This window comes from Chiloscyllium plagiosum, unplaced genomic scaffold (assembly GCF_037043375.1).
Source record: "Chiloscyllium plagiosum isolate Xiang-an unplaced genomic scaffold, Cpla_swu_hap1 HiC_scaffold_5, whole genome shotgun sequence".
NCBI classification, from domain to species: domain Eukaryota; kingdom Metazoa; phylum Chordata; class Chondrichthyes; order Orectolobiformes; family Hemiscylliidae; genus Chiloscyllium; species Chiloscyllium plagiosum.
Genome location: NW_028270143.1, coordinates 90,845,168 through 90,866,462, shown reverse-complemented (window position 1 = coordinate 90,866,462; position 21,295 = coordinate 90,845,168). Strand labels below are relative to the sequence as shown.

The following is a 21,295-nucleotide window of genomic DNA, read 5'->3' as shown; positions in this document are numbered from 1 at the left end:
GAGTTCCCAGCCTGTTTAGGCTTTGCTCAGAAGACAATCCCTCCATTTGGAGATCAGAGTCAAAACGTCCAGCACTGGGAAAGCACAGCAGATCAGGCAGAATCTGAGGAGCAGGAGAATTCATTTCAGCCTTGGGCGACTGTCTGTGTGGAGTTTGCACATTCTCCCCGTGTCTGTGTGGGTTTCTTCCGGGTATTCTGGTTTCTTCCCGCAGTCCAAAGATGTGCAGGTTAGGTGAATTGGCCATGCTAAATTGCCCGTAGTGTTCAGGGATGTGTAGGTTAGGTGACGTGATCAGGGGAAATGTAAAGTAATAAGGCAGGGCAATGGGACTGGGTGTGATACTGCTTGAAGGGTCGGTGTGGACTTGTTGGGCCAAATGGCCTGTTTGCACACTGTAGGGATTCTGTAAGATTCTATTAACGAATCGGGCATAAGCCCTTCATCAAGAATGTGTGTGGGGAAGGGGGCTGAGAGACAAGGAGGAGGGGGGGTGGGTGGGGAGGTAGCTGGAAAGGCGATAGATTGGTTGGAGTAGAGGGTGCAGCAGATAGATGGGAAGGAAGATGAACAGGTAGGATAGTTCAAGAGGGCGCTGCCAAGTTGGAGGGTTGGATCTGGAATGAGGTAGGGGGAGGGGAGATGAGGAAACTGCTAAAATTGACATTGATGCTGTTTGGTTGGAGGGTCCCAACGTGAAAGATAAGGCGTTCTTCCTCCAGGCGTTGGGTGGCTAGGACTTGGTGGTGGAGAAGGCCCAGGTCTTTCGGATCCTTGGCGGAGTAGGAATGGGAGTTGAAGTGGTCAGCCACAGGGCCTTGGGGTTGTTCAGTTCATGTGTCCCAGAGGTGTTCTCTGAAATGTTCTGCGAGTTAGTCTCCCCAATGTAGAGAAGACCACACCGAGAGCAATGGACACAATAGATTATGTGTGTGGAAGTACAGGTAAATCTCTGCTGGATGTGGAAGGATCCTTTGGGGCCTTAGATGGAGGTGAGGGGTTAGGTGTGGGTGCAGGTTTGACACCTCTTGTGGCCGACAAAGGAAGCTGCCGGGAGTGGTGGGTGGGTTGGTGGGGGCCATGGACCTAACGAGGGAGTCGTAGAGAGAATGGTCTCTGCAGAATGCTGATAGTGTGCATATTGGGGATCATCCCAGTGAATCTTCTCTGAACTGTCTCCAATGAAATGACATCTCTCTGTGAATAAGGGTATCAAAATTTTTCAAAGTAAAAACAACCCCAGCATTTTATGTACAAACAGATACAGAAGAAACAAGAATGTGCCACTTGGCTTTTTGAGCCTGCTCCACCATTCACTAATATAATGACTGATCTGATTTTAACCTCCTTTCCAAAGACCTACAAATCACAGTTACACTTTCATCCTTAGTAATGAAGAATCTATCTACCTCTATCTTTAAAATATTTAAAGTTTCTGCATCCACTCCTGTTTAAGGAAGGGAATTCCAAAGCTTCACAACTGAGTTTAAAAACAAGTTTCACTCTCATTAATAACAAATGTTCACTGTTACCTTAAAATTTCAATGATTATAAGTTTCAACTGTTAAAATATGAGTTTATTGATGTGTTTTTGCTACTAGTTATATTCATAATATTTGGATTGAATCTTTATGACAAGCATGTCCTAAATATTGGTTTGATTCAGTCAATGTGCTTCTTCCATATTGGCTATTTCCTTCTTCATGCAGCCACAAGTCAAGTTCTTCAAACGTTCTCTCCTGTGAGGAGACCAAGATGATCTGTTGGGAGAAAAAGAGAATTGGAAGAAATATTTTGTACAAAGACTGGATAGGACAAAACTATTAATAAATCAAAACAGTTTTAAAGGACATAAGGTTATTTAGCTACTTGTCAAAGCTGGTTTTTTTGGTAGAGGAAGTAGTAATCCCATAGGTTTGCTTTGGTTCTTTTATCTTGCATCCTTGTTTAAAATGTTTACATGATATTTGCTTAAAACATGCAATGATATGTTTTAACAGAAACAGGGCCACCCTCTGTGGCAAAGTAGTCATGTTCTCTACAAATTTCTCCTTACTCTGTTTAAGTTGACGATTTGTCAGACTCCCCAACCAGGGAGAATATGAATTCTCAATTCAGCCTCTCAAAGTCTGTCAAAATTAGAAAAAAAAACACTATTCAATAATCTTTTTAACCTTTCTCTGAAGGAACAACACCAGTATCTCAAGTCATGATAAAAAATAGAAACTGAAAGTGTTTCTGTTTGTTTTCTGAGCTTGGTATGAATTTTCTCAAGTGAAAACATCCTTTGTGTCACATAGTCAAAAGGTAGTATATGAATTGATGAAATCGAGACCAAACGTTGATGCTTCTTATGGGTCTACCTACCTCCATTTATTATATCCTCTTTCAGTATATTATTTCTTCCCTTTTGTATATCTGCCAAAAGAAAGAAGAAACAAATAACAAAAAAAAACTAAATGCATTCACATAATGCTGTTCACAACCTCAAGATGTTTTAAAGTGGTTTAAAGATGATCAATTATTTTCGTAGTGACTGTTGTATAACGAAACATCTCCTAACTATTTATCATAAATTAGTAAGATTTTGGGGTTGACTTTAAGTTTACTTATTAGACCTAAATCACTTACAATTAAAGACTGAGTTGAAACGGCCTTTCCAAAACCTGTTGTGATTTATTTATAAAATCCATTCCTGCTACAAGTATATTTTTATAAGTTTTATCATAATAAATAGAAAATAATGTATACTCAATAAAAGCAATGATTTTCGATTCACACTGCTTGTGTTACTGGTTGACTTGACACAAACCTCTTATTTTCTCCTGTTGACTAACATTGTCCTAATTTCTATCTTTACGCTGAACTTCTAAGAACGGTCACTATTAACCATTGTTAGCACTACTCCCATCAGATGCATTCTGAAATCTAATTGGCTTATCAATGCATGGTGAGTACATAATCAATCTCAGGTCAGCTAAACTGTACATCCCCAATTTGTAATTGGTTTCTTTAAAAGTAATGGTTTTCTTGCTGATATAAATTCATTCTGTTTCCTGATTTGTTCCTTCAAATGTCAGTCACATCCCCTTTATGATAGTTTGTCCCTCTTAGCTTACTAATTTCATATGGTGACACAGTGGCTCAGCGGTTAGCATTACTGCCTTACAGCACTGGCGATCTAGGTTCGATTCCACCATCAGTTGACTGTCTGGAGTATGTACATTCTCACCATGTCTGCGTGGGTTTCTGCTATATACTTTAGTTTCCTCCCACACTCAAGATATGCAGGCTAGGTGGATTGGCTATGCTAAATTGCCATAGTGTTTAGGATTGTGTGGGTTAGGTGTGTTTGCCATGGGAAATGCAGGGTTACTGGGAAAAGATGGGGAATGGGTCTGTGTGGGGTGCTCTTCGGATAGTCTGTGTGGGCTTGTTGGGCTGAATAGTCTGTTTCCACACTGTAGGGATTCTGAGAGATCTCTATCAAAGTAAGTGAACTGGCTATTTATTTTTCTTTTGATTTATTCCTTGACTATATCTGCTAATATGTCTGACTTTGTGAGATTGGGGCTACAATCATTTATATAAATGATTTGGATATGAACAAAGGAGGTATGGTTAGTAAGTTTGTAGATGACACCAAAATTGGAAGTACAGTGGACAGCGAAGGTTACCTCAGAATACAATGTGATCTTGATCAGATTGGCCACAGATTTTAATTTAGATAAATGTGAGGCAAATCAGGGCAGGACTTCTACACTTAATGGGAAGGTCTGAGGGAGTGTTGCTGATCAAAGAGACTATGGAGTGAAGGCTCATTGTTCCTTGAAAGTGGAATCCCAGAAAGACAAGATAGTGAAGAAGACATTTGTTATGCTTGCCTTTATTAGTCAGTGCATTGAATATAGGAGTTGGGAAGTCATGTTGCAGCTGTACAGGACATTAGTTAGACCACTTTTATAATACTCCATGCAATTCTGGTCCCCCTGCTATAGGAAGAATGTTACAAAACTTGATAGGGTTCAGAAAAGATTTACAAGTGTGTTGCCAGGGTTGGAGGGTTTGAGTGAGGGAGAGGCTGGACCAAAGGAGGAGTTGGACCAAAGAGTCTGTATCCATGCTGTACAGTTCTGACTCTCATCAAAGGAGATTGGGTTTAAAACGTGTACATTAAATAAATGACCTTATAGAGGTTTCTAAAATCATGAGTGGCATGGTTGGGATAAATAGACAAGGTCTTTTCCCTGGGGTGAGGGAGTCTAGAACTAGTAGGCATAGGTTTAGGGTGAGAGGGGAAAGATTTAAAACGGACCTAAGGGGCAACATTTTCATGCAAAGGGTGGTGTGTTTATGGAATGAGCTGCCAGAGGAAGTGGTGTAGGCTGGTACAATTACAACATTTAAAAGGCATCTGGATGGGTATATGAACAGGAAGGCTTTACGGTGATATGGGCCAAGTGCTGGCAAATGGGCCTAAATTAATTTAGGATATCTGATTAGCATGGACTAGTTGGACCAAAGGGTCTGTTTGCATACTGTGCATCTCTATGACTCTAAATGACCTTGTAGTTTAACTTTGCTAAAACTACTGTATTATTAATAAATTGTGAAATTTGTTTAAGCTATAAACCTAGTGTCTGGTAGTCGTTATTCACTAAATCTGGTTAAGAACTATTGGAGTCAATTTTGATGGTCATTCGGTAATGTTCTTTTGCAATTACAGAGATGGGGGGCTGATCTGATTTGACTGTTTCTGTTCATGTCATTAACATAACAATTCTAATAATGTGCAGAAATGTACTTACCTTTTCATCATCTGCTAGTTTAAAAACCATTCAATGCAGCATGAATTGATTTCTCCAGTGTTTTGTGTTCTATTTGGCCCATTTCTGAACCTAAATTTTCCTGGCAATACTACTAATTTTGCAGCTCTGTAATGTGATTGGGTAGTTTTTCAGAGTTTTATTTTGCAGTAATGAAGGTTTTCTCTTCTCTCTCAACAAGTCATCATGACATCATCACAGTGCTTGGTGCTTATTGTATGCAATTAAATATTAACCCTTTCAGTGCCTATACAGCAGCTTTTTATTCAGCTTTTCATGAAGGAAAAGCCATATCTGGATATTGTTAATTTTCTTGACCAGTTTTGTAGCTATACTGAAACAGCTCTGCTAGGTGTGTTTTCAGGAGCTTCAGCAAAACAGCCCAGAACATTGTTGACCCAATACTCTTTGCTGAAATCTGCGCCCTCAGCTATTTATAGGCTAATTGTATTAAACATTGGTATCTCTGATAATGGAAAGATCTTAACAAAATGTCAAGATAGATCATTCACTTCAAACGTGACTGAAGAATAATGCAAGAACTTTAGCACTGCCTTTTAAGTACAGTGCTCAGCCATTGTTGAGGCTGGAGATGATCAAAAATGGAACCTTCACCTCTGATTAGCCGTTGAATTATTCACCACCATTCACAACTGGATGTGGAAGGACACTAAAACTGTGACCTGATCCAATTAGTTTGGGATCATTTAACTTGATTTATTGCGTGTTGTTTCCATTTTAGCATGCATTTAGTTTGGGTTGTAGTTTCACCAGGATGGCATCTTACATTTAATGCTATTTCAGGTATGCTCTTCTCCATTTTTCTTGTACCAGGGTTGATCTCCTGGCCTGATAATAGAGTCAGGAATGTGCTGGGTCACAAATTATAATTCCAGTGCTGTTGCAAATGCCTTCCAGCATTTCATGGATGCCAGATCTCTCAAATCTTTCTATTTAGCATGTGTATTGGCCACAGGATGGGTCTGTCCAGTGTCAAGGTAGGTCAAGATGGTCATCCCTGTGAAATAATAACATGAATTGTTGGGATCACTTCAAGTAAGTTTTACACTCAGAGTGACACTCTCAACCTGCCATCTGGCAGTCTAAAATACGATTTTCAAGTCTTGGCCAGTAGTGATGCTTCGAGCCACTCTTATTGTTGGGCATTCTGTGCTCTTGCTCAATTTTTCTTCTGTGGTAGCCACATGAAGAAGCAATCAGTCATCAAATGAGGAAAAGTGACAATCAGCACGATAATTCTTTGGTTATGCTTGGCCACATGCCATGTAGTCTTCATGAGATTTCATAGTGCCTAGATAATAATTGAGGATCCCAGAACCCCACCATGTTAATTCTATATTAGTGCTACCAATGCCATTTTGTCCTGCTAGAGGAACAGGTGTACCAAGAGATGCTGATAGTGGAATTTAGGATATAGAAGATTAAGCATACTCATATTAGGCAGTTGTTTGACTAGTCTGTGGGACAGCTCTGAATTTTGGCACCAATCCCAACTGCCTACTCCTGACTTTTGAGAATGCATGGCTAGATGTACCTTTGTCGTGTTTAAACCTAGTGTCGAAATTGATGCTAAGTCGTCCATCTGATTTTATGCTTATTATAGTTTATCATTATGGCATTGTTACAACTTAGTGGCTTTTTTGGCAATTTCAGAGTGAACCACATTGTGTGCCTCCAGACCCAATAGTCATACAGCATGGAAACAGACACTTTGGTCCAACGAGTCCATACCAAACATCATCCCAAACTAAACTAGTTCCACCTGCCTGCTCCTGGCCCACGTCCCTCCAAACCTTTCTTATTCATGTACCCAAACGTCTTTTAAACATTGTAATTGTACTTACGTCCACCACTTCCTCAGGAAGTTCATTCCACATGCATACCATCCTCTGTGTGAAAAAAAATTGCCTCACATCTTTTTTTAAATCTCTCTCCTCTCACCTTAAAAATGTGCCCCCTAGTCTGGAAATTTCCCCATCCTAGGCAAAAGACAACTATCATTAACCCTATTTATACATCATTATAAACTTCGAAAGTGTCACCTCTCAACCTCTTATGCTCCAGTGAAAAAAGTCCCAGCCTATCCAGCTTTTCTTTGTTGGTCAAACCTTCCATACCCAGCAACATCCCAGTAAATATTTTCTGAACTCTCTCCAGCTTAATAATATCATTTCTATAATTGGGTGACCAGAACTGGACACAGTGTTCCAGAAGAGGCCTCACCTCTGTCAAACTGGATGAGGATAGCAGGTTTCTTTCTCTTTTGAACATTCGTGAACCAGGTAGGTATTTATTAAAATCTGGAAATTTCATTCCACTTTTACTGACTTGCTCACTAACACTGGTTCTGGTAGGACTAATCAACTTTACAACACGTTACAGTCTTTAGTCAAAAGTGACAACATTCAGAGTTGAATTAAAATTGAATGGTCTTGATCAAAACAGTTTCTGAATTGAGTGACTCCAAGGACTTTTGTTGTTCAACTTATCAGCCATCAGGAAACCTAGGTGCAGGAAGTTATGGTTTTTTCACATGTACACAGGTTCAGCCTTGAACATTCTAAGCCTGAGCTCTGGCAAAAGCCCACAAGTTACGACCTCAGATAGTCCTTAATTCATATATTCAATTTCCAATTGATCAAATTATAATCATATGTTAATCAGATGTCTCCTATTTCCTACAATACATATGTCATACATTGTTCATGTCCATAAAAGGCTTCGTATTATCCTCCTGATTATGTTGTCTCGGCTTCATTTTTGTTTGCATCACTCACTCCCTGGCTTGGCCTTTTGTCATTCTGTTTGGGGTGCACCTGCTCAATTATTATTCTACTTATATTTATTTCCCTGCAAACAGTGCTACCTGAATCTATATTTCACTTTTCAAGGAATCTCAGCAGAAGTTAACTCAATGGGAATTGAAAGAAAACTCTCCACTAGCTGGATTCATGCCAGCACAAATAAAGATGGTTATGGTTTTTAAAAGGCACCTTATCTCAATTCCAAGGCATTATTGAAGGGTTGTTTCAGGGCTGTAGCTAACACCCAAATGCCACAATAAGAGCCTTTCCTGCATAAAGTCAGAAGTGGGAGATAGTTATTTTCTTGTTATTGTCACATCAATTCATATCTTCTCTGATAATGAAACAACCTGTGCATGCATGCAGCAAAGATTGCACAATATTCAGGTGTGGGCTAATAAGTGGCAAGAAATATTTGCAAGGCAAAACCATCTATTATCCCCATCATCAACATCTTACAAGTCACCAATGGCCAAAAGGTTAGCTGATGTAACCCCATATTTCACTTCAAAGGCTGACAAGGTGAAAGTCAGGACTATAATGGAATGCTTGACACTTGCCTGGATGAATGCACACTATTCAAATAAAATGCAACCTACTTGATTGGCATTCAGTTACTCACATTGAATGTTCACTTCCTCCAACAGTTTACCGTAGCTGCTGTATATAGCATCTATAAAATTAACTAGTGCAGCCGGTAAGGCTTATTTGCAAATATATTCCACTAAAATTACGATAGCTGTGGTTGAAAAATTACTACTACTTCTAGGTGGGGCAACAAACTGGCGTTTTGAACTGTCATTTCTGGTTTGCTTGTGTGCATTTTTTGCTTCTCTGTTTTTGTGAACTAATCTTGGATGGTAAAGCCAAAAAAACTGTACAGTTTTATAAAACAACTTTTGATTTTTAAGCTAACATTCTGTATTAGTTTAATGATAGACCAGATAACTATATTGGTGACAAAAAAAAACAGAAATTGCTGGAGCAATTAAGCAGATCTGGCAACATTTGTGGAACAAAAGCGCAGCTAACATTTCCAGTCCAGAACTGGACTTAGTCATAGAGATGTACAGCATGGAAACAGACCCTTAGGTCCAACCCATCCATGCAGATCAGATATCCCAAACAAGTCTAGTCCCAACTGCCAGCACCTGATCCATAGACCTCCAAACCTTTCCTATTCATATACCCATCCAAATGCCTCTTAAATGTTGCAATTGTACCAGCCTCCACCACTTCCTCTAGCAGCTCATTCCATACACGTACCCACCCTCTGTGTGAAAAAGTTGCCCCGTAGGTCTCTTTTATATCTTTCCCCTCTCACCCTAAACCTAAGCCCTCTAGTTCTGGACTCCCCGACCCCAGCGAAAAGACTTTGCCAATTTACCCTAACCATGCCCCTCATAATTTTGTAAACCTCTACAAGGTCACCCCTCAGCCTCAGATGCTCCAGGGCAAACAGCCCCAGTCTTTCAGCCTCTCCCTATAGCTCAAATCCTCCAACCCAGGCAACATTCTTGTAAATCTTTTCTGAACTCTTTCAAGTTTCACAACATCTTTCCGATAGGAAGGAGACCAGAATTGCACACAATATTCCAACAGTGGCCTAACCAATGTCCTGTACAGCCGCAACATGACCTCCCAACTCCTGTGCTCGATACTCTGACCAATCAAGGAAAGCATACCAAACACCGCCTTCACTATCCTGTCTACCTGCGACTCCACTTTCAAGGAGCTATGAACCTGCACTCCAAGGTCTCTTTGTTCAGCAACACTCCCTAGGACCTTACCATTAAGTGTATAAGTCCTACTAAGATTTGATTTCCCATTTATCTGAATTAAATTCCATCTGCCACTTCTCAGCCCATTGGCCCATCTGGTCAAGATCCTGTTGTAATCTGAGATAACCCTCTTCGCTGTTCACTACACTTCCAATTTTGGTGTCATCTGCAAACTTACTAACTGTACCTCTTATTCTCGCATCCAAACCGTTTATATAAATGACAAAAAGTAGAGGACCCAGCAACAATCCTTGAGGCACTCTACTGGTCACCGGCCTCCAGTCTGAGAAACAACCCTCCACCAACCCTCTGTCTTCTATCTTTGAGCCAGTTCTGTATCCAAATGGCTAGTTCTCCCTGTATTCCATGAGATCTAAACTTGCTAATCAGTCTCCCATGCGGAACCTTGTCGAACGCCTTACTGAAGTCCATATAGATTACATCTACTGCTCTGCCCTCATCAATCCTCTTTGTTACTTCTTCAAAAAAACTTAATCAAGTTTGTGAGACATGATTTTCCATGCACAAAGCCATGTTGACTATCCCTAATCAGTCTTTGCCTTTCCAAATACATGTACACCCTGTCCCTCAGGATTCCCTCCAACAACTTGCCCACCACCGACGTTTACCACATCCTTACGTACTCTCACACTCACATGGACCCTCTCTCATCCACATGCACTCTCTCAGATAACACACACTCTCCATATTCTTGCCATCTCACAGGCTTGTAATCCATCAAACTAATGCACACACTGTACCAAGCACACGTGCGCACACGCTCATGCATGCACATAATCTGCAGGCAGTCAATCCTTGTGACATTTTATCAATTCCTACACTGTCTGACTCAAGATTGGAATACAGACAGACTCGAACCTCTAATGCATTGTCTGAGCTGAGATGTCACTTTTTTTTATTTATAACCTTAAGTTATCTTGGGAATGTGACTTGAAAGAAGTTCTGGGATTTACATATTAATGAATCGAAACCTACAACCCATTCTAAAAGATGAAAAACTTAACAGCAATCTAAATTTTTTCAATATATTGCATCACTTGCATGACATTATAATCTTGGTGCTATAAATTCTGTGTTTAATGATCCTTCCCCACTCGCTATGGACGAAAGGGCAATGCTCCGAAAGCTTGTACTTCCAGATAAACCTGTTGGACTATAAGATGGTGTTGTGTGATTTTTTTTACCTTTATCCACCCCAGTCCAACACCGACACCTCCTCATCGCGTTTAAAACAAAGTAAAATACTGCAGGTGCAGAAAATCTGAAACAGAGACTGCTGGCACAAATAAAACACTCAGCATGTCTGTCAGTGCCTGCTGGAGTCTCAAAACGGAAGAAAAGTCTATATCTCTCTCCATAGATACTGTCTGACCGACTCAGTGTCCTCTCTTAAAGCGGGGCTTCGGCCGTTGTCCCTCACTATAAGAACAGGCTGGCCTGTTCTCCCAGCATCGGTCACAGTATTAAGGGACATTTTTGTATTAACTCCACGATTATCCGCTACTAAGTGTTACGTAAACCCTTCAACAACTTCGAAGAGCAAATAAACAAATAATATTCACAAATAAATCACCACTAATTAAGTTCACCAAAGGGGTATTCCGATGACCTATTCATGAGGTTTCCTCCGTGCCTGTTCATATTTGTCAAAACTTAACGACTTAAAGAGAGATTTTAAAAATAGAGTCAGTTCGAAGGGTGGTCCAATAGCAGAACAACAACAAGTAACGCGCTTCATCCCCGGAATGAAGTATTTCATCCGTGTTAGAAACGGTTCAAATTCCTTAAATCATCAAGACACCTATCGGAACGGAGCCGTTTACTGAAGGACCTGAGCGGGACATTTTGAAAACAGGAGCGCGCGGCCCAGTGTGTGCGTGCAGTGTGCAGTATCGGCGCAGTGTGTGGGTGCAGGGGGGGAGTATCGGCGCAGTGTGTGGGTGCAGTGTGGAGTATCGGCCCAGTGTGTGCGTGCAGGGGGGAGTATCGGCGCAGTGTGTGGGTGCAGGGGGAAGTATCGGCCCAGTGTGTGGGTGCAGGGGGGAGTATCGGCGCAGTGTGTGGGTGCAGGGGGAATATCGGCGCAGGAGGAGCGCAGTGTGTGGGAGCAGGGGGAATGTCGGCGCCGTTGGAGCGGTGAGATGTTTTAGCAGTGCAGTTCGTTTCTTCGATCGAAATCAGGAGGAATGGTCTCTCGGTTCCAGTTGAAAGATGGAAGTTCCGAGTCCTGCCGGCTTGTACAGGGATGTGAAGGTCATCAAAGTACCGGCTGCCCCCAGTATTGAGGATTTCACTATCATAAAACCCATCAGTCGCGGGGCTTTCGGTAAAGTGTACCTGGCTCGGAAAAAACACGATGAGAAGAAGCTTTATGCAGTCAAGGCAAGTATTAGACTGGATGGCTGGTTAGAGGGGAAAAGGGCAATGCTTAAAATATTAAATGTTAGCCATAAACACAAAATTTAAATAAAAATTAACAAACGATTCTCCTTGTTCAGTTTGTTTTTCTCATGACACTTAATCATGTCTGGGCATGTTTTCTGGACCTGGAACAGAAATGGATTGAGGTGGGGCCAGGGTTTACTTAAACCAAAAGAGAAAATGCTGGAAAATCTCAGCAGGTCTGGCTTTGACAAAGGGTCAGTTAGACTCGAAACGTCAGCTCTTTTCTCTCCTTTCAGATGCTGCCAGACCTGATGAGATTTTGCAGCATTTTCTCTCTTGGTTTCAGATTCCAGCATCTGCTGTAATTTGCTTTTATCCAGAGTTTACTTAAATTCGCTATAGATTACAAATTCCTTGACTCCTCAGTTTGGAAGTGGAGGCTAGTGTTATTGAGTGGCACTTACTGTACTTAGTTCATTGACAGTCATATGGGGTTTGTCAAGGATACTCAGTTCCTGACCTCATTACAGTGTTGGTAGAAGCTTGACCAAAGCGATTGAGGTGAAAGTGATTACTCTTTAATGTTAAGTGTTTAACATCAACATTTGATCAAGAATGGTGTCAAGGGAGCCTAGCAAAACTGGAGTTAATGATTGGTGAAAGAAGTTGCTGTAGTTGGCCTAGCAAAAAGGAGTGTGATTGTTGGAGATCAATCGTCTCAATCCCAACACATTGCCACAGAAATATTGTGGGTTCGTATTGAGGTCTGCCCCTTACGTGCTTCATAACCTTCCCTTCTTCATATGATCAGAAGTGGGAGTGTGAAATCATCAGGGTGCAATGCTCTGTTCCATTTATGAATCCTGACATATTGAAGAACTCTGTTCATTGCAGGAAGAACTGTCAACATTCAGGCATGAGTTGGTAAGTGTTTGGTGCTTGTGTGGCAGAAATGTTACTTGCCAATTACCCATCTCCAACAAATGAGAACCTGGCAATTGCCCCATGATATTCACTGGCATTGCCATCGCTGCATTCCTCATTTGGGTTGCCATTGACCAGAAATTGAGCTGTAGTAGTTATGTAAGTATGATAGTTACACAGCAATTCAGAGGCTTGGATGTTACAGTGACTAACTCCCCTCTTGACTCTTGAAAGCCTGTCCGCAAGTCTCACATCAGGAGTGTAATGTGGACTTTCCACTTGACTGGAGCTTCAAAGGCATTTTAAAAAGTTGACAAAAGCAGCCATCTTGATTGATATCCTATCTGCTGTATTAAAAACAAATCACCTCTATCATATATGCGTAGTGGCAGCAGTGTGTATAATCTACAAGATGTACTGCTGTAATTCGCCAAATTCCAATGAAAGTACCCACTAAACCTGTGATATCTCCACTTAGAAGAGCAAAGGCAGCAGATACGTGGAAGTACCACGGGTAAGTTCCTTTCCCGGTCACTTGCGATGCTGACTTAGAACAATATCATTCCTTCTCTGTCCTGGAACTCCCTTCCAAATGGCATTCAGAGAATACTTAAATGCCATAGAGGCATAGTCAGAGAGATGTACAGCACGGAAACAGACCCTTCGGTCCAAATCGTTCATGCCAGACAGATATCCCAACCTAATCCGTCCTGTACATCTCTCTGACTATGACTCTATGGCATTTAAGTCCCATTTGCAAGCACTTGGCCCATATCCCTCTAAACCCTTCCTATTCATATACCCTTCCAGATGCCTTTTAAATTTTGCAATTACACCAGCCTCCTCCATTTCCCCTGAAAAATTTGCCCCTTAGGCCCCTTTTATATCTTTCCCTTCTCACCCTAAATCTATGCCCTCTAGTTCTGGACTCCCCCACCCCAGGGAAAAGACTTTGTCTATTTATCCTATCCATGCCCCTCATGATTTTATAAATCTCTACGAGGTCACCCCTCAGCCTCTGACGCTCCAGTGAAAACAGCCCTTGCCTATTCAACCTCTCCCTGTAGCTCAAATCCTCCAACTGTGGCAATATCCCTGTAAATCTTTTCTGAACCCTTTCAAGTTTCACAACATCCTTCCAATAGGAAGGAGACCAGAACTCCTGCAAGATTCCAACAGTGGCCTAATTAATATCCTGTACAGCTGCAACATAACCTCCCAACACTTAAACTCAATACTCTGACCAATAAAGGTAAGCATACCAAGCGCCGCCTTCAGTATCCTTTCTACCTGTGACTCTACTTTCAAGGAGTTATGAACCTGCAATCCAAGATCTCTTTGTTCAGCAACGCTGCCATGATTTGCTGTACGTCAATAAGGTGGTTCACTGCCTTAAGGGTAGTTTGGCATGAGTAGTAAAAGCTAGCCAAGCCAGTTGTGCCCATGTCCTGTGAATGAATTCTTCAAAAATGATTTCTGTAGAATTGTCCGAGACTTAACTTTGATGTTCAAATAAAAATGTGTAACACATGAGACATTTAATTCTTCTCCTTTTATTGATCTATTATAATTTAGCAGAAAGGTGTTAAAATGTGATATTTGTCAAGGGAAGGGCAATATTATTCAGGAGATAATGATAAATGCTTCTATATCCTTGGCTGTAGTACTGAGAACAAGACTAGCTGTACAAGACAGCAAAAGAATTAAAATTGCTAAATTTCAAGATGACTCTAAATGTTGATAATGCCAACTTCAAAATATCTCAATTTTAAAGAAACTGTAAATGTAAATCTTATGTTCTGGTAACAAATCAATTAGCATTTGTAAATGGAGAGAAAGGTGTAACATTTTTGGTGTGAACCTTTTTATAAATTTCTGGCTTGTTATAAGTGTAAGTCAAATCTGATTGGTAGAGGTGTGTTCTCATGGAGAATGCACCAGAATCTATTTGCCAAATTTGCACTCTTCTTTCATCGTATAAATGGATGTTTCCCCTCAAATTTAAATTCTTACATGTGGTCCTGATATCTGCAAGATGAAAAGTTTTGACAAACTATCATTTCCAGTAATGCTCAATTCTCAAACAAAAAATATTTTGTATGTGAGACAATTAAATGTAAATTTGATTTGGAAAAATGCTTGATGTGAAATTTAGAGAATAAAATGCTACTTTTTCAAGACTCTCATACAGAAATGCTTTTGTTCTAATTAGAAATGTTCATATTTTTGTTTTGTCTCTTCTCGATCCCTTATCTAAGGTTGTCAAGAAAGCTGATCTGTTACATAAAAACATGGTGCAGCAACTGCAAGCAGAAAGAGCTGCACTAGCTCTTAGTAAAAGCCCTTTCATTGTGCATTTGTACTATTCGTTGCAGTCTGCCAACAATGTTTACCTTGTAAGTATATGCTTTGTTTTTGTCAGGTGCATTTAATTATGGGAAATAACTGTTAGAAGTGCTTAAAGGAGGTTTTTTATAACGTAACCACTTCAACGTATATGGTGCTATTAACTTCAATAAGTGGACTAAGTTACATTGCAAACGTGAAGATGAAATGGACAGTGAAATAAAAATGGATCAATTAGGAGGTATGACTCGGTGCTTCCACAAAGTGTTGATTATAAGAAGGGTCTCAAAGGGAGAGGGGAAGAGAAGAGATCAATTAAGAATTCCAGAGAGTTAGGACTGAGGTACCGAAAATATGGATGCTAATGGTGATGAAGGGAATATAGGTATTCAAAACAGGCTACATTGAGAGAATTGAAATTGTTATTGTCTTGCTAATAGCAGGTGTGAAAGCCATAGAATTTTTTGCAGACGTGCATCCAGGCTTTTGGGGAAGCAACTAATGAAATAGAATATACTAGCTGATGAGTCTTTTTTTTTAAAAGAAGATCTGCACAATTGCTAGACATGTAACTGTTTTACTTTTATGTTACGAAAGATAAATACAAGATACACACAGAAGGATAAACAAAGCAAAGGAATACATGATGATCTGTAGGACCCTGGATCAGACAGGATCTAGATAAGCATCAAAGGTCAGACAGACCTTGGTATGCACGTACCTCAGTCCTTTAAGATATTAGGACAGATGGATAAAGTGGTTAAGAAGGTATATGGTATACTTGCCTTCATTAGTCGAGGCATAGATTTTAAGAGTAGGAAGGTAATGCTGGAACTGTATATAACATTTAGGCCGCAGCTAGAGTATTGTGTGCATTTCTGCAATCCACATGATAGGAAAGAAATGATAGCAATAGAGATGGTGCAGAGGAGTTTTACCAGGATGTTGCCTGGGCTGGAGTATTTCAGTTATGAAATTTGGATTGACTGTTGTTGTTTTCCTTAGAGCAGGAGAGATTTGAGCAGGAACATAATGGACTTGTATAAAATTTATAAGGAGCATAGATGGGGTAGACAAGAGGAAAGTTTTCCCCTTGATGAAAGGATCAGTAACCAGAGGTCATACGTTTTTAAGGTAAGGGAAAAAGGTTTAGAGGAAATAGCAAGAAAAATATTTTCACCCAGAGGTTGTTGGAAATCTGGGACTCACTGCCTGTAAGGGTCGTAGAGGCAGAAACCATCATAACATTTAAGTACTTAGATGTGCACTTGTGATGCCAGGCTTACAAGGCCATGGTCAAGTGCTGGTAAATGGAACTCTACTCGCTAGGTAGTTGTTTTTGACTCATGAAGATGTAATCGGTGTGTAGGAGAGTGACGTCACTGCTTGGCACACCCTCCTCATTCCTGAAGAAGGGCTTATGCCCGAAACGTCGATTCTCCTTCTCCTTTGATGCTGCCTGACCTGCTGCACTTTTCCAGCAACATATTTTTATGCAAAGGACCTTAAGGACCTTTTTCTGTGTTGTAGTTCTCTCTGACTCTACTCCATGACTAGCTTCATAGACAAAGAGAAAATAGACCAATCCTTTTTTTTCCCTCAGGTGATGGAGTATCTCATTGGTGGAGATGTAAAGTCTCTGCTTCATATTTATGGCTATTTTGATGAAGACATGGCTGTAAAGTACATCTCCGAGGTCGCTGTTGCTTTGGATTACTTGCACAGACATGGTATTATTCATAGGTACAGTAGCACTGAATTAACAGATATCAAGTGTAATTATATATAGTTATTGTCTTGTCTTATCTGTATTACTGTGCCCAACTTTTCTTCAACTACTATTGTTTCAGAATACAGCTGCACGTAGTTTGAGTTACATCTGGTATTTTGCCCAATTGTGGGCTTTCTTTAAAACTGAGCTAAGTTGATGAATGCTGATAGGGTAAATAATTATGAAAAACAGCATTGTGATGTCTGTGTTCCTGATTCAAGTCCCACTTAGGACTTGAGCCCAAAAATCCAGGCTGACATTCCAGCACAATGAGGTAGTGCTAAATTGTTAGAGACGGTCTGTTTTGAATGAAATGTTAAATAAAAGTTCCATCTATCCCTTCAAGTGGAGATGGAGCTGTTGTAAGAAAGAGCAAGCAAGTTCTCTGGTGTTTCCAAGGGGAAAAAAATTATTTATCAGTCAACATCACAAAATAACAGACTGTCTAGTTATTACCACATTTATATTAGATAGAGCTTGATGTGCACATACTGCCTGCTGTGTCCTTCAAAAAGCACTAGCAGGTGCTTTGAGATGTTCAGAATTCATGACAATCACTACATAAATTGAATCATTTTCTGCTTCCTTTATCCAAGCACCTTGTTTTGCTGTAGCAACCATTGATCAAGAGAAGGTGGAATGTCAACTGTCTCTTGCTTTTCATTCTATTAGTACAAACATCTTGAGTCACAGTGTAGTACCCTGTTCAGTTGTTCAATTCTTTGAAAACCTCTCTAAATTTAACCTCTATTTTCCCTCTCCCTTGCCACTTTCTGTCCACATTGGTGTCTTGTACACCCTGATTCCTGAAGTTAACTGTTGGCTGCTACATTCTTTAATTACTTCCCTAAAGCCTTATAATTTTCTCCTTTTAAGACCCTTTTGTCAATCCTACCTTCTTAAAAAAAAAAGAAACTACCTGCTTTCGTCTTATTTGGCTTGATATGCTTTTTCCTCCAATTGTGTCTGTATGGAGTGTCATGATGTTTATTCCTGCATTGGAACAAACTATATTAATACAAGTAGTTGTAATGTACCAAGGCATCAGGGATAAGGCTGTTGATGCACACTATATTGTAGATACTTCTGTATAAAACAAACTTTGCATAACAATATTCGTTACACAAATGTCAGTTATCTGTATCTTAAATTTGCTGCTAATTTGTGATTTATATGTTTTTCCTAACTGAAGTATTAAACTGGGTATCTGTTCTATCAAGTAGAATATTTAGTTGCTTTTCTGTGGCCCATTCGCTGCTGGAATGTAGATCTGAAGATGCCAATTGTTCTGACCTCTGATCTTTCCTCATGAATGTCAATATTGTCTTGAATTAGAAGCAGCAATATGCCACTTGGTTCCTTGAGTGTGGTCTGCAATTCATTACATGCATGGCTGATCTAAATGCCAGCAACTACAAGCCTAGCCTCTTCAGTCTTTCCTCTTTAGATATACCACACCCTGTTCCATTCTTGGTAGTGGTCGAGTAAACTGTCTGTGAAATGCTTCCAATGCAGTTGCATCTTTCCTTTGAAGCTGAAAACCATTACTGTACATATTAATCCAGATGTGTTCTCAATAATACCCTGTATAATCTATAAAAGCAAAACCTCGTACATTAATATTCAGTTCCCCTCCAAATAAATGAAAACATTCTATGAGCTTTCTTAATTATTTGCTGTACCTACATCAAGTCATAGAGATGTACAGCATGGAAACAGACCCTTCGGTCCAATTCATCCATGCCGACCAGATATCACAAACCAATGTAGTACCACCTGCCAGCACCCGGCCCATATCCTTCAAAACCCTTCCTATTCATATACCCATCCAAATGCCTCTTAAATGTTGCTATTGTACCAGCCTCCACCACTTCCTCTGGTAGCTCAATCCATACACGTACCACCCTCTGTATGAAAATGTTGCCCCTTAGGTCTCTTTCATATCTTTTCCCTCTCACCCTAAACCTATGCCCTCTAATTCTGGACTCCCCGACCCCAGGGAAAAGACTTTATCTATTTACCCTATCCATGCCCCTCATAATTTGTAAACCTCTACAAGGCACCCCTCTGACGCTCCAGGGAAAACAGCCCCAGACTCTTCAGCCTCTCCCTATAGCTCAAATCCTCCATCCCTGGCAACATCCTTGTAAATCTTTTCTGAACCCTTTCAGGTTTCACAACATCTTTCCGATAGGAAGGAGACCAGAATTGCACACAATATTCCAACAGTGGCCTAACCAATGTCCTGTTCAGCCGCAACATGACCTCCCAACTCCTGCACTCAATACTCTGACCAATAAAAGAAAGCATACCAAATGCCGCCTTCACTATCCTGTCTACCTGCGACTCCACTTTCAAGGAACTATGAACCTGCACTCCAAGGTCTCTTTGTTCAGCAACACTCCCTAGGACCTTACCATTAAGTGTATAAGTCCTGCCAAGATTTGCTTTCCCAAAATGCAGCACCTCGCATTTATCTGAATTAAAATCCATCTGCCACTTCTTAGCCCATTGGCCCATCTGGTCCAGATCCTGTTGTAATCTGAGGTAACCCTCTTCGCTGTCCACTACACCTCCAATTTTGGTGTCATCTGCAAACTTACTAACTGTACCTCTTATGCTCGCATCCAAATCATTTATGTAAATGACAAAGTAGAGGACACAGCACCGATCCTTGTGGCACTCCACTGGTCACAGGCCTCCACTCTGAAAAACAGCCCTCCATCACCATCCTCTATCTTCTACCTTTGAGCCAGTTCTGTATCCAAATGGCTAGTTCTCCCTGTATTCCGTGAGATCTAACCTTGCTAATAAGTCTCCCGTGGGGACCTTGTCGAACACCTTACTGAAGTCCATATAGATCACATCTACCGCTGTGCTCCAATCAATCCTCTTTGTTACTTCTTCAAAAATCTCAATCAAGTTTGTGAGACATGATTTCCCACGCACAAAGCCATGTTGACTATCCCTAATCAGTCCTTGCCTTTCCAAATACACGTACATCCTGTCCCTCAGAATTCCCTCCAACAACTTGCCCACCACTGACGTCAGGCTCACTGGTCTATAGTTCCCTGGCTTGTCCTTACTACCCTTCTCAAACAGTGGCATTACATTTGCCAACCTCCAGTCTTCTGGCACCTCACCTGTGACTATCGATGATACAAATATCTTAGCAAGAGGCCCAGCAATCACTTCTCTAGCTTCCCACAGAGTTCTTGGGTACACCTGATGAGGTCCTAGGGATTTATCCACCTTTCTCTGTTTTAAGACATCCAGCACTTCCTCCTCTGTAATCTGGACATTTTGTAAGATGTCACCATCTATTTCCCTACGGTCTATATCTTCCATAACCTTTTCCACTGATACTGATGCAAAGTACTCATTTAGTATCTTCCCCCATTTTCTGTGGCTCCACACAAAGGCTGCCTTGCTGAACTTTGAGGGACACTATTTTCTCCCTAGTTACCCTTTTGTCCTCAATGTATTTGTAAAAACTCTTTGGATTCTCCTTAATTCTATTTGCCAAAGCTATCTCATGTCCCTTTTTGCCCTCCTAATTTCCCTCTTAAGTATACTCCTACTTCCTTTATACTCTTCTAAGGATTCACTCTATCTATCCTGTCTATACCTTACTTCCTTCTTTTTCTTAACCTTTTTGATTCGTGCAGTAAGCAGATCTGTCTGTATCTTCAAGCTCTGCAATTTCTCACCATTTAGACAATACCGTTGACTTTCATATTCTGTTTGATGGTTTACCACATCTTGGTTCAAACATGGACAAAGGGTTTGAATTCCAAGTTGAGCTGAGAGTGATTGGATTTGACATAAATGCCACATTTGACATGTATGGCATCAAAGAGTAAAATGTGAGTCATTGAGAATTGGGGGACTCCGACCATCCCATTGCTGGGAGTCAACAACATACAGCACGGAAACAGGCCCTTCAGTCCAACTCGGATGTCTGGTTGGCATGGACCAGTCTGACCTACTTCCATTTGCCAGCATTTGGCCCATATCCCTCTAAACCCTTCTTATTCATCTATCCATCCTTATGCCATTGAAATGTTGTAATTACACCAGTCTTCACCACTTCCTCTGGCAGCTCATTCCATATACTCACTATCCTATGCATGAAAATGATGCCTCTTGGGTCCTTTTTAAAATCTTTCCCCTCTCATCTTAAACATGTCCTCTGGTGGCTCCCCTACCCTATGAAAAACACGTGAATTTTTACCACATTCATACCCCTCATGATTTTATAAAGCTCGATAAACTCACCCCTCAGCTTCTGACTCTCCAGCAAAAAAAAGCCCCAGTCGATTCAGCCACTCTTTGTAACTCGAACACTCTGATCCTGGCAATGTCCTTGTAATTTTGTTCTGCATCCTATCGAGTTTGACAATATCCTTCCTGTAG

The 21,295-nt window shown here is 40.7% G+C and overlaps 1 protein-coding gene and 1 long non-coding RNA gene across 3 annotated transcripts in view; one reads left to right on the top strand and one right to left on the bottom strand.

Moving 5' to 3' along the window:
* Positions 1-1,558: 1,558 nt before the first annotated feature.
* Positions 1,559-11,020, bottom strand: LOC122550060 (uncharacterized). Its single transcript, XR_006311733.2, has 3 exons — positions 10,638-11,020; positions 2,368-2,418; positions 1,559-1,760 (listed from the first exon to the last, which is right to left on the bottom strand). It is a non-coding gene; the product is annotated as an uncharacterized LOC122550060 (long non-coding RNA).
* Positions 11,021-11,572: 552 nt separating this feature from the next.
* mastl (microtubule associated serine/threonine kinase-like) overlaps positions 11,573-21,295 on the top strand; it is a 45,123-nt gene continuing 35,400 nt past the window's right edge. Inside the window, exons 1-3 of one of the 2 annotated variants that reach the window (XM_043690526.2) lie at positions 11,573-11,835; positions 15,021-15,158; positions 16,712-16,851. In XM_043690526.2, the coding sequence (XP_043546461.1) occupies positions 11,665-11,835; positions 15,021-15,158; positions 16,712-16,851 (449 nt within the window). In that variant the 5' untranslated portion in view covers positions 11,573-11,664. The remainder of the gene's footprint in view (positions 11,836-15,020; positions 15,159-16,711; positions 16,852-21,295) is intronic. The other variant, XM_087987455.1, reaches the window with a different exon arrangement.